This window comes from Berghia stephanieae, chromosome 6 (genome assembly GCF_034508935.2).
Source record: "Berghia stephanieae isolate SIO BIC M18660-M18661 chromosome 6, UCSD_Bste_1.3, whole genome shotgun sequence".
NCBI lineage: Eukaryota > Metazoa > Mollusca > Gastropoda > Nudibranchia > Aeolidiidae > Berghia > Berghia stephanieae.
Window position 1 is genome coordinate 59127578 of NC_088365.1, and position 14179 is coordinate 59141756.

Here is a 14179-nt window from a genome sequence, read left to right on the forward strand (position 1 = left end):
TAAAAATTCAATTCAATTTCCAGACCTAGTTCATCCCGACAGATTACCACTTTGAGGCGGTGGGTCACGTAGAAAAAAATAAAATTATAATCAAATCAAAATAATTTTTATCATCAATAGACAATTTTGTCGTATCCGGAATTCGGTTTATCCGAACTGCGTTATCAACACTCCGGTGGTGGCACCTTCAACACGAGTATTTTCCATTATCGATAAAACATTCCTCTGAACAGAGGTTTTGGCGTCGGACCCCTGTGAGCCTCACAACGGGGTGGGTCCAGATAACACGAGGAATGGGGAATAAATACCTAATAATATAATATAAGACACATTCATTCGTAGGGAAATTATGTCTAGATTGATAAAATAGACTGATAAATAAATGTAAATAATAATAATAAATAATAATAATAATAAGCATATTTATACAGCGCCTTTCGTCGAAACCTCAAAGCGCTTAAATAAATAAAAATGAGGCTAAAATTGTGTTATTAGAATAAAGGTAGATCTAGTCTCTGCTTTGTTTCTTTTTTAGAAGGTTTACGACACCTGCAAAATGTTAAGATACTTGAGCTTTTATATTGCGCAATTTCAACTAAACAAGCTCAAAGCGCTTTACAAGGGGTCCCTGACCAACAACAGCACTTCCAGCATTTCCTATGTACACATTCCAATCACAGCACGTAAGCCATTCTGTTCCTGCCATTTTTGGGTTTTACCATGTCCTATTTTTATTTTTCCTACCTTATTCTCTCATGATGCATCTTTTTTGGATTAAGACAACTTCCCTGACGGATGTCCTGAACAACCGCCTGTCATTATCGACCATGAGGCAAGGTAGTCACTGTCTTCCACGTACATTCAACCACGTCCAGTGTCCATCTTCAAATATTATTAATTTAATTATTTATACTTACACTCACATAATATTTACATATCTTAATCTTATTAACAATGGATTGTATTAACTGACGCCAATGGATTGATATGCACGGCGATATGGTCTTGTGGGGCGAAGGCATTGCATTGTGCGATCAGAATGTATAAAAGTCAAAATATGACCAGATTTATAATGATTTTCTCCTCTGGATACACTTTTATGCTCGTCGGAGAAGTAATTCATAAGGGCGTCCGCCATTGTTCCGATAGTTTAGTTGCTAAGTTACTACGCGTTATTACGAGGGAAGTGACGTCACGACTGTTGAAGCCAATTTCAGAAATTCATGAGCATCTCTTAGTTATGAGATTTATTGAAAATGGAAGTTGATGTCACAGTATATAATTTTTAGGATGTCGAAGTGTCATTTAACCCTTTTGACGGTAAAATGTTGATTTTTAAAGTTAACAGCAATAGCGACTACAATATTTAATATCCTAAAAATTACGTAATTTTAAATGTTCAAGTTGGCATGTCAGAGGATGTGACCTTCTAGAAGAAATAATTGAACAAATAATATGAGCACAGTCACTCCAAAAAGAACAGTAAAAAAATAAAGACTTGCTATAATATTAGGAACGTTTCGGGCTTAAAACCCTTCTTCAGCTAACACCAAATCAATGAAGTCAGGTAAGCGATAGCCAAAACATGCAAATAACGTCATCGGAAAACTGTTTCCTTTTATGTACTTCTTTTAAAATACACGTAGGCTTATATATTATTTTTAATCTGTCTTTCCTTTACTGTTATGTCCTTAGTATTTACCAACGGCGAGACCTATTAATTCTCTTACTTGCCGTCGTTCCCACGGTCCACCTCAAAGCCACATTAGGCCGACATCATTGAGATGAATGCGAACTGCTACTAACTGTTAGATTGCAGTAGCCATGCACATTTAAAAAAAAAATAACAACAACAAAACAAAACAAAACAAAAACAACAACAACAAACAAAAATATATTTAAAAAAAACAAAAGTCATGGCCAGAACGTTGATGACTAATGGAACCAAACAACTTTTGGTGGAATTTGGCAACTGCCAAAAAGAGCAAATGATGCATACTCTCCTCGCAACGAACGATAAATCATGTCGTGGGTAGTGACGCTCATGGGCGATAACTCTGTGTAGGTGGTGTGATAATAAGCGCTATAAATAAAACACAAATCATGTTTATCTCGTGTTAATAGCATAGCCAGCAGTTACAGTGGGACATAGGTCTTTTTTTTTGGGTTGTATATTATGAGTACTAGCAAAATAGAGATAAAAAGATAGTAGTGGAGAGACAGACATAGAGAAAGAGGGATATAGTGAGTGAGAAACAGGAGAGAGAGAGAGAGAGAGAGAGAGAGAGAGAGAGAGAGAGAGAGAGAGAGGGTGGGAGTTGACGCACACGCTCCAAACAGGGAGGAAGAGAGAGAGAGAGAGAGAGAGAGAGAGAGAGAGAGAGAGAGTGTGTGTGAGAGAGAGAGAGAGAGAGAGAGAGAGAGAGAGAGAAAGAGGAAGAGACAGAGTGGTAGAGAAATAGATTGAGATTGGGAGAGAGTGGAAGAGAAAGAGAGGGATAGACAGAGAGAAATGTTATGTAAAGATAGAAAGATGGAGCGGTGATTGGTTAGACATATCATCAGACTTAGACTCGAACCAGGCAGGGACCATCAGGTCACAAGCCGAGGATCACATACCACACTGCACTTGACTACAAAATAACACAGTGAAGAGTAAAATATACAGTAGCAGGAGTGGGGAAATTCAGAACTTTCTATGCTGCCCCTGGTCTAAAAAAAATTATTAACCCCAAAAACCCCAACAAAACACATTTTAAACATTTTGGCCAGAAATCGAGTTCTTCAAATATCCATCGATTCAAACGACCTCATCTTTTCAAAAATACTCAAAACTGGGACATCCTTGAAAACAAGGACGTCCCTGAAGCCCGATATTTGATAGTTTTTTAAAAGATATGGGTCATTTTAATCGAACGATATTTCACCAACAAGATTTCAGGCCAATTTTTGTTTCTTCTTTTTTTGGTCAGAGTAGAGCAGTATAGATAGTCAATGTTATTGCTAGTTCACAGGATTTATTTAATAATCTCTAAATCAAATTATACGATGGGGGTTGACTCGTTGGCCTATGAAAAGAAAACATTTATAACAATAAAGATATTATTATAGCTCGTTCAATTTGAATCTGAAGGGATTTTGGGTGAAAGAGGAGAAGGATATTTTATTCAATTGTGTTGACCTTTTTTTTTCTACTTGTGTTTGAATAACAACGGGCTTTAACTTCCCCCTTTTTCAGCCAAACTCAATTTTAACATTTTTGGCCAGAAAACGTAAGTTTCAAATAAATACCAAAATCGATGGATTAAAATGTCCATCAATTTTTGAAAATGGACTCAAACCTTCGCCTTCTTTGATGTGAGATGGTTTGAGATAATTTTCATAAGTTGGGTGTAATTTAATCGATTGATGATTTTAAGTAAAATTTTCTTGGCCAAATTTAAAAAAAAGTGTTTTGTTGGATAACGGCACACAATAATAATATGATCATATTATAGTAAGGGTGGCTCGATTTTGGGTTCCGTTCCAGTTCTTAGTATGACTTGAATATATAGATATTATAATACATTCCAAAGACATCATATTTTAAACCTAGGCCTTCAGCGCCATTAATTAGGCCATTGGAGCCGGAGTTAAAACCGGTAAATATAGCTCGAAACTCGAAACGGATAACAGCAATTGTTTGGTACCCTTCGGATAGGACGCTAATCTATCCCAAAGCACTTTCCGCCAGATTTAACAGTCTCAGCTACTCAATCACTCCTGGGTGGACAGGGGGGGGGGGGGGCGTGTTCAAAAAAAAATCTTGACTTTACCGGCGGGATCAATCCGGTTCCTTTGCTTGTGGAGCAAGTTCTCTACCAAGAAGCCCCCAAAGACATAATGGAAAACACTAATTTTAAAACTACTTAACTCGCAATCTTTTATTGTATTGACCAATCAGATATAACATAAACAGAGAGTTTGTTGAAATGTTTGAAATAACCAGAACGTCCGATCTCCATTATCTCACGTGTACATTTTGTTAAGTTTCTTTCAAATTTTACCCTCAATTTTCTCAAAAGAAAAACCAAAAAAAAAAAAAATAAATAAATAAAATAAAAACCCTAAAAAAAAACCCCAAAAAATTAAGAAACAAGCAAAAACAAGACAAAACAACAAAACAAAACAAACGAAAAAAAAAACCCAAACAAATAAAACAAATAAAAAACACAAAAAAACCTATTTAAAAACTGACGCCATAATAACATGATATCAGCGACTTATGTACGGGTACTTTTAGCAAACTATGTTGTCTCTGTATTTGAAATATTCCTATAGGTGGTAGAGTACTGGAGTGACAAACATTTGTCTTTGGATGACTAGTTTTACTTTACTTTTTCCTTGGGACACGACATCCTATTCTTGCTTGATGTCCATCAGTTTGTTAGAATTTCTTTTAACGTCGCAACCGACAAGTTAGGAAGCAATTAATATTACCAGGTATTTCACTCTAGTTTAATCCGATATTACCCCAGGTATTATTAACCTTAACGGAAAACAATAACACATCGCTTGTCCAAATACCATCACGACCAAAAAAAAACATCTTTTTTACCCTCACCCAAAACCCCAGTCTCTCTCTCTCTCTCTCTCTCTCTCTCTCTCTCTCTCTCTCTCTCTCTCTCTCTCTCTCTCTATCTATCTCTCTCTCTTTCTTTCTTTCTCTCTCCCTCTCGCTCTCTCTCTCTCTCTCTCTCTCTCTCTCTCTATATATATATATATATATATATATATATATATATATATATATATATTTATCTATCTATCTCTATCTATCTATCTATCTATCTATCTATCTATCTATCTGTCTGTCTTTCTATCTTTCTATCTATCTATCTATCTATCTATCTATCTATCTATCTATTCTTTAATTAAGTATTCATGTTAAGTAAATCTTGTTGAATTCCGTGACAAACACTGGTAAGGAAAAAAAGAGATTAAAAAAGATAACCCCAGATTTTATTTGCTTTAAGTATTTAAAGCAATATCATACTAATCTCCTGTACAAACGTAAGACTTCGTTGTGAAGGAAAATCCCATGTTTGAAAATAAAGCACAGCGGTGACTAACCCCGTTTAATCCTCGGGTAAACTTAAATCAGGATAAAAGGATGATCGTGAGAAGACGTCAGCATGTATCAACTTGTATTGTCATGCCTGCAATGACAGATTTCAATATTTTGACTTCAAGCTTTCGTGTTCTTACGTACTGGATTTTGTGTACCTTTACGTCTTAACAAATAGGTAAACAAAAACATAGTAATTGGATTACTATCTAGTACTATTTTTTTTGTTAACCTATTGTTTTTGTTGTGTTGTTTTGTTCTGTTTTTGTTTTTGTTGTTGGTTTTTTTTTTATATCTATTTGATTCTTCCGCATTGTTGTAAACAATGTCTACAAACAGTTTTCGTTAATTGTTGGATGTTTGTATTTTTATTATTACTAGCTACCAATTGAAACCTCAAAACATGCCATGTAAAAAGCAGCTTACAATGTAAACTTACAATTTTTATTCATCTTAACAACGCCACCACCACATTATCTCATTCGTCTGTACTGTTTCATTCTTCCTATCTTGTTGATAAAGGAGAGACCCGAAACGTTCATTTTTATCTGTTTAAATTTGAAGCTTACTTTCAGTTTCACATTGTTATTTACTTTCAGTTAAGCGTCGGCAGATCCCTACGGATATAAATAAGGCATGAAAAACCACACCAAATATGTCTGCATTGTCATTTATATCCAATGTTTGTCACAAAGTACACTGCGGAGTAATGGAATAACACGTGCAGGCAAAGTACACCGCGGAGTAATACTTAACGTGACACGGACCTCGTTAGAGAATTTACTTTACTTTTGAACTTGCATGAAATAATATGACTGACTGTCTATTAATGTTGTAAGAAAAGTGGGCTCCTAAGATACCTGCATATATTGAAATACAGTGCATATCTATATTTAACTAGGCTTCATTCATACCTTAATTAAAACGTGTGAAACTGAACGAATGTTGTTTCAGGATCTTTCATTGAAAACGATCCTCCATTAATATTAATACACCTTTAACGTTGAACTCGACCCCGTCCCATTCCGGAATGGGACAAAACAAAACAAAAAGAAAGTCACGTGCGGCCTACTTTACAATCAGGCTTGATGTGTTTGGATTGTGTAATGTACATCCTCTACCCCCCCCCCCCTCCCCCACCTTCTTCCCATGCTCCCAACCGTCATCTTATCCCTTCCTCTTATTTTCCAATTTAAACAAGAAAATCTAACCATTATATAAATTTTGTATAATTCATTTAATATGCTATAACTAACTTCATTTTTTTTCCAATATTTATAAATGGACCTGAAATTATATAAAATTATCATTTGCCCCAAATCTCCTAAATTACCAAAAGCTATTTTCAATTGTATTCATACATTTCATTCTTTTTTCTTTTTTTTTTTTCTACAGCGTGGAATAGTCCAGTTACAAGGAGACAAGTACGTCATTGAGCCTGTGAAAGAATCCTCTCCTTCATCCCCAGGCTCAGAATCATCGACGTACTCAGCAAAATCTTCATCATCAGCATCGTCAACATCATCGTCGTCATCACAGCCATTGTCATCAACTTCATCTCTACCAACGTCAACTTCATCATCATCATCATCATCATCATCGTCATCATCATCATCGACTTCTTCAAAATCATCGTCGTCTTCGTCATGGTCATCAACGTTTCATTTGTTGTCACAGCGTAGTTATACCATTAGTAAACTTCCTGCCAAAAACATTAGCACCACTTCTAATTGTAGTATAACAGGTAAGCCAAATTATAAGTAAACCATTATGTTAGTAAACCATTAAGTTTGTAAATCATTTTATCATACTTTAATTAAACTTCCTGCCAAAAAACTTAAGCACCATTTCTAATTGTGATATAACATGTAATCAATTATGTCGTTAGTAAACCATAATGTTAGAAAACAATTACGTTTACAAACCATTAAGTTGGTAAACTATTTAGTTACATTATAAGTATACTTCCTGTCAAAATCTTAAGCAACATTTCATTCCAATTGTTGCATAACAGGTAAATCATTCAGTTAGTAAACCATTACGTTTTAAATCCATTATTAAGTTGACACACTATCATGTTAGTAAATCACCTCGTTGTTTATAAGTCAAGTCTGTAAACAATAAAATTTGTAAACCATTGCTAATGTGACAAACATTCAACGTTACTCAAAACAGCGATAAGTTAGTTATCCATCAGAAAATATTATCATAACTTAAGTTTAATTCCCAATATATGACCTTATAAAATACGCTTCAAAGCGATTCAGAGTATCCAATTTAATGAGCATTTTGGCCCACCGACGACTACGTAGACAAGGGGTCTTGAGAGAGAATCCTTATTTATCGTTCATTGATTGATCGATCTGGTTAGAATTCTAGCCTAACATTTCAACAACTCTGATGTGATGTTAAATTGTCAGAATTCCATTAAAAAAAAAAAACAAAAAACAAAAACAAAAAAGAAACAAGCAAAAGACGGCAAAACAAAAGAAGACAAAACAAAATCAAACCCAATAGACCAAAAAACAATAAAAAAAACAAACAAAACAAACAAAAACAACAACAAAAGACATCTACGTGTACACATATGCAGGTCTGACATCCGAACACAATTATGGGCCTACATAATTTGACATTGTTGTAATGGGCAATAATTTGCGGCATTTTTATTTTTGGAGATTTCCATTACAATGAGCCCATAATGAATTGGGTGATCAGTCAGATCTGTAAATAAATGCACATCGATAGAATTACAAAATGTATCCAAATGTTCTGACAAAGGCAACGCTGTTATAATTTTAATGTGATGTAAATTCCACGCAATTTTTTAATGGAATCAAAAACACCAAAATAACAAAAAAAAATAAAAAAAAATAGAACAAAACTAAACGAACACAATAAAAATCCAAACGAATACAGAAACCCATAAAACCACAGTCAGTGCACTTTTTGGAGGCCAGTTCGTCCTTCATATATTATTTCCACCCGTATACATCTGTGTAAATATTGTCTTTTCTATTGTCTTTTTTCTCTCCCTGTATCTTTTTTGCACAAACATGAACTATTTTTAACAGGTGACCCCTGTGGCATTTCAACTTGTAGGCTATGTGTGTGTGTATACAGTCGGCCATAACATCCTGTTGGGCGCGGCTGAATATTCGAACTCAAGTTTGAATGCAGTGTCCTCTCTCTCTCTCTCTCTCTCTCTCTCTCTCTCTCTCTCTCTCTCTCTCTCTCTCTCTCTCTCTCTCTTTCTCTCTCTCCTCTCTCTCTCTCTCTCTCTCTCTCTATCTATCTATCTATCTATCTATCTATCTATCTATCTATCTATGTCTTCTATTCTCTTATCTTTCTTTATTTCTTCCTCTTTCTCTCTCTCTCTCTCTCTCTCTCTCTCTCTCTCTCTCTCTCTCTCTCTTTTTTTTTTTCACCCCCCCCCTTTCTCTCTTTCTGTTTCTTGGTGTGTAAGGGTGTCCCTCTTTCTCCCTCCTCCTATCTGTCCTCTCTCTCTCTATCTCTCTATCTCTCTATATCTATCTATCTATCTATCTATCTATCTATCTATCTATCTATCTATCTCTCTCTCTCTCTATCTATCTATCTATCTATCTATCTATCTATCTATCTATCTATCTATCTATCTATCTATCTATGTCTTCTGTTCTGTTCTCTTTCTTTCTTTCTTCCTCTCTCTTTTCATCTCTTTCCCCTCCCTTCTCTCTCTTTCCCAGTTTGAATGCAGTGTCCTCTCTCTCTCTCTCTCTCTCTCTCTCTCTATCTATCTATCTATCTATCTATCTATCTATCTATCTATGTCTTCTATTCTCTTCTCTTTCTTTCTTCCTCTCTCTCCCTCTCTCTAATTTCATCCCCCCCCCCTTTCACCCCCCCCCCTCTCTCTCTCTTTTTCTCTGTATCTTGGTGTGTGAGGATGTCTTGTTGGCGTCGATAATTTAGCCTTTTCAAACAATAATTTCCCAACTACCAACACTGTCGTACTTTGGAATAAAACATGTTTTTAAAAATTTGGCCAGAACACTTGTCCCAAGTTTGGATGTTTTTTTTCCAAGGTGAGGGTCATTTAAATCGATCGATATTAAACATTTGAAGGACAAACTTTCTGGCCAAATTTTTAAATACATGTTTTTCCAAAGTACGGCAAAGCAGTTATCATCATAATATGATCAAATTTTATACTCTTTCCACCCTCCAGAAAATTTCAAACACCACCGGTTAAAGTCCATCTTAAACGAATACGACGGGAGCTCGTCCTCAACTGTAAACAAAGACAATGTAAATATTTATGATAATTTATATAATAAACAAAATGGAATAAACGATTCGAATGGATGGAATAGTAACACTCCGGATGACAGCACATCAAAGGATTACGAAAATCGGAAAACAGGAAACGGAAATGGAAAAGGACAACGACGACGGAAAAGATCAATGGGCGTGTCCCGGAAGCACACCGTGGAGACGCTTGTTGTTGCGGACGCCAAGATGTACCAATACCACGGCAGAGATACTCAGCAATATGTCCTTACTCTCATGTCCATCGTGAGTACCGAAATATTTTTTTGAAATTTCCTGTTTGATTTTTATAAATGTAACCAATACGCTTCAACAGTCGTAACGTCACTTCCCTCGTAATAAACATTATAAATATGATCATGTTTTGACTTTTACACATTCTGATCACAAGAGATATGAAAAGTTCTAGCCAGCATGAAGAATAAAAAGTACAGATTTTCTTTGTTTTGAACCACGATGGCCGCCGTTGCTGGGTTTCGTGACATCAGACTATTGAATTAAATTGTTTCAATTCGGTATTATGTCGCTGTTAATTTCATGCCTTTCAGTGAATTTTAAGCTTAACTTATCTATAGGCTTTCATTGATGACAGTGGCTTTTGTTGCTTTAACTTCTAATGCGTGCATTCAATTCCCGAATCCTGATCATGTTGAACATAGAAGCAGCTTTCCTCATCTAGTTCATTCCGACAAAATATCCGATTGATAAGTTGAGTCATAAATTATCATCCTATGTGAAACAATTGCGTCATCATCATCATCATAATCATCATCAACATCATCATCATCATCATCATCATCATCATCATCATCATCATCATCATCATCATCATCATCATTGTTATTATGATTATCATCCTCATCATCACCATCATCAACACTGTCATCTTCATCGTCGTCGTCGTCATCATCATTACCATTATCAAAACTATCACCAAATCACCACCACCACCATCAACAACAAAAACACAAACTATATCCAAAACCATAAGTGACAATATTAATGACCTCGCGTCTTCGATGAAACATGAAGAAAAAATAGACACAGAGAGACAGGAGAGAGAAAGAGAAAGGAGAAAGAGAGAGAGAGAGAGAGAGAGAGAGAGAGAGAGAGTGGGAGAGAGGGAGAACAGAGACCTCACACAGATAAATTCATATAAACACGAAGAAACGTATAATATGTATGTTCTCTCATAATTTGCTCCGCCTTACTATTTACATTCTACACAAAAACTCTCCCTAAAACAAGAGAACTGCAATGATAGGGAAGCCATCATATTTAATTTAACATACAAGCTTTTCTCTCCCTCCACACATTGTCCACGTCCACACATTGTCCACAACTGTATAACTATAATAATAATATGTGCCTGAAATAATTATATAGATAGAACGAAATCAACGTCACTCAACTCTTTGTTTTTGTTTTTAGACAGCTATTTTTAAGAGTATACTCACGAAAAGGTATTATCAGATAATAAACGTTTAAGGTTACACATAATTGTTTGTGTTAGTACGTCATATCATATCCGACTGGCGGATTTTATGAGTTTAAAAAAACAGTAAATGCTATGCATCAATAGCAAGGTTTTGTTAGGTCTTGGAAAAAAAGGAAGAAAATGAGTATTTTTATAGTGAAAAAATACTGCTATGTCAAAATACTGGCTCCAATCTCATCGGAAGTATGAAGCTCGTCCACTAACCTTGTGCAACTGATCTTCTGGTTTCAGAGTGAAGGCATCTTATTTTCTAGCCCAAATAATAAATGCGTGCTGGTCGTCATTAAAGATCATCCATCCTCGCTCTTTTACGCCCCATAATCATAAGATTCTGTCTATATACTTAAATAGTTATGTCACCTATGACTTAATATGTATCCTATTCATTGTTCAGTAAATCCAAAGGACTGATGACACACTTCCAATGATTTTTAAACCGGAACAGAGGAAGTTGCGACGGCACGACTTCTGTTTCCCATTGAACAATGTTCACTAAACAGGGGAACTTAAGAAAGCATAACGATTTGTAGTAGGAGGAGATATCACGGGTTATATATACAATCTTTTGTAGCGGTTACCGGCAAGATACACGTTTTTACACATGATACGAAGCGGGGGGTGGGGGGGGGGCGGGGGGGGGGGCGTTGTATGTTTTCAATAACTCAAGTGGAGGGGGGGGGGGTCAACCAGGGACCTGAACGCTTATAGGCGAGTGTCATACCACTGGACCACAGAACCACACCCGCCTGGTAGCATCGTCACAACACACCTTTCGACTAGATGCTCTGCCGTTTCGGGTTCTTGTCCACAGCGTGGACATATTGGACTGGAAGTTAGACCCCACTGATGTAACGCACCGGCCGTTAGGCAGCTCCTCGACCGAAGCCGATTCGCAGCTACACAGTGTCTCCTCTTACTGGTATCAAAGCCTGGCAACTTCTCACCAAGCTTAGAGGAGTGTAGGTCCCCGCCCCCACGAGGGATTGAATTCGTCCAAACCGACTTCCATCTCGTATGTGCAGCTCTGTCCGTAGTCAGGGATTCTGCGTACAAGGGTTGCCGGGACTTATTTCGGCTCGAAACGGGGGCACCGTTCATTATGCGCATGAGAGGGGTATCCCCATTCCCTCTCTCTTTGATCTTACTAAGCCAGTTTCCCGTAATGGTCTCCCTCCGGACATCGGGGGGCTGGATCGCTGCCATTATCGGGCCCCATTCTCTAGGGGTTGTTGCTAGCGTTCCCGACACTATGTGCATCGACTTGCGAAGTTTTACATCCACCTTCTCAACGTTTCTGCTTCTACCCCACACTGGAGCGCAATACTCCGCGGTGGAATAGCATAGTGCCAGGGCGGATGTTCTCAGGAGCGCTTGGCTAGCGCCCCAGGTCGATCCCGCCAGCTTCCTCAGAAGACTGTTGCGTTTCTCTATCTTCCGGGCAACCCCTTCGAGATGAACCCGATAGGTAAGGCTGCGATCCAACGTCACCCCTAAATATTTTGGACGCGGCTCATATGGGAGTGGCTGGTCCCCGACTAGGACATTCAGTTTACGGGTGTGCCAACCACTGCATAAGTGAAATGCAGTGGCCACGGTTTTTGAAGTGTTCATCTTCAGGTACCACTTGTCAAAGTAGGATTTGAGTCTGGTGACGTCCTCGCTGAGTACGCTCTCGAGACGGGTCCACACTTTACTCTGAGTAACGAGTGCCCAGTCGTCTGCGTATCCCAGCCTCAGGGAGGAAGTGTTCGGCATATCACTAATGTAGACGTTAAACAACATTGGCGCAAGTACCGACCCCTGAGGGACCCCATTCTTCAATTTCCTTACTTTGCTCGTGACGTCTCCCAGCGCGACGTGGAATTGCCTTTCCCCTAAGATCGAAGAGAACAACTTCAAGGTCTTTTTGCACCTTATGATTTTTGCAAGTTTGAGCATTAACCCATCGCACCAGACCGTATCGTACGCCGCTGATAGGTCTATAAACACAGCACCTGTTTGCTGTTTTCTCTCGAACCCGTGCTCAATATGCTCTGTAAGGGCAATGACCTGCTCCGTGGTGCACCTCCCTTCCCTGAAGCCTGCCTGCTCAGGTGGCAGCGTCTAGGACCGGCCCCATCGGTTTAATAGAACACGCTCCAACAATTTGTAAAGACAGCTCAGCAGCGATATGGGTCTGTAACTGTCTGCCTCCTTCGCCGGCTTCCCTGGCTTCAGGATGGCAACTATCTTCGCGTGCTTCCACACTTGTGGAAGCTTTCCTTTTGCAAGGACGTCAGACATTGCCTCTGCTAGCCAGGCCCGTGCCCTGGGGCCCAGATGCGTCACCATATCGGGATATACACCATCTATCCCTGCTGCTTTGCCGTTCTTTACTTCGCTAATGGCTGCACCCACTTCTCGGGGACTGAACGGGGCCGTCCAGTCCGACTCCTCCGCAGGTAGCGAGTCCAAAATCGTACGGTACGCCTTGCGGACACCGCGCTCAAAAGCCTGATTAGGGACCCGCTTACTACGGTTCTTAATATTCTTGGCAATTGTGTCTGCCTCGCATTCCGGTGCAGCCTTCGCGAAATTCCGATCTGGGTCCAATTTCTTTATCAGACGCCAAGCGTGACGGCTGGAGTGTGTAAAGTCGAGACTTTCCACGGTCTCTTGCCACCGTTGCTTCCTTCCCTCTGCCAGAGACTGAAGTAGTCTATCGGCTTTGTCCTGGGACTGGGTCTGCTGGTACTCTCGGTACAGCTCTTCCGACTCTGCTGTCCAGCAAGGGGTGTAGAATTTCCGTTTGCCCCGTGGAATAGAGCGTTGAGTGCTCTTAACCAGTAGCCTACTAAATCTGGTTATATTCTTGGACTTGAGAGGAATGGCAGGGCAGACCTGCTCGATATAGGAACTGAATTCCTCCCAGTCAGCCTTCCTGAAATTCCATCTGCAAAGTGGGAGAGACTGCACCCTCGGTATTGTCACCCCAGCTGTGACAAGAACCGGCCTGTGCTGGCTATGCGGAAAGTCCCCGAGGACTGTCCGCTTCACCTGCAGCGGTTCAACGTTCGCGCCTTTCGTTACGAGGGTGAAGTCTGGAGTATACTCCTTCTTATGGCGGGTACCCCGGAAGGTACCCTTGGCTGTAGGATCGTACACTAGGTGTAGATCATTACAGTCCATCCATGAGCGGAGTTGTCTTCCTGCCTCGTTGCAGTCTCGGTAGCCCCATTCGTGATGGTGGCTATTAAAGTCTCCCAGACAGATGGAAGGAT

At 38.9% G+C, this 14179-nt stretch overlaps 1 protein-coding gene across 1 annotated transcript in view; it reads left to right on the top strand.

The window, feature by feature from the left end:
* Positions 1-14179, top strand: part of LOC144975555 (A disintegrin and metalloproteinase with thrombospondin motifs 9-like) — a 343710-nt gene that overhangs the window by 205426 nt on the left and 124105 nt on the right. Inside the window, exons 3-4 of the mRNA XM_078919717.1 lie at positions 6503-6851; positions 9321-9667. Coding sequence (XP_078775843.1) covers positions 6503-6851; positions 9321-9667 — 696 coding nt within the window. The remainder of the gene's footprint in view (positions 1-6502; positions 6852-9320; positions 9668-14179) is intronic.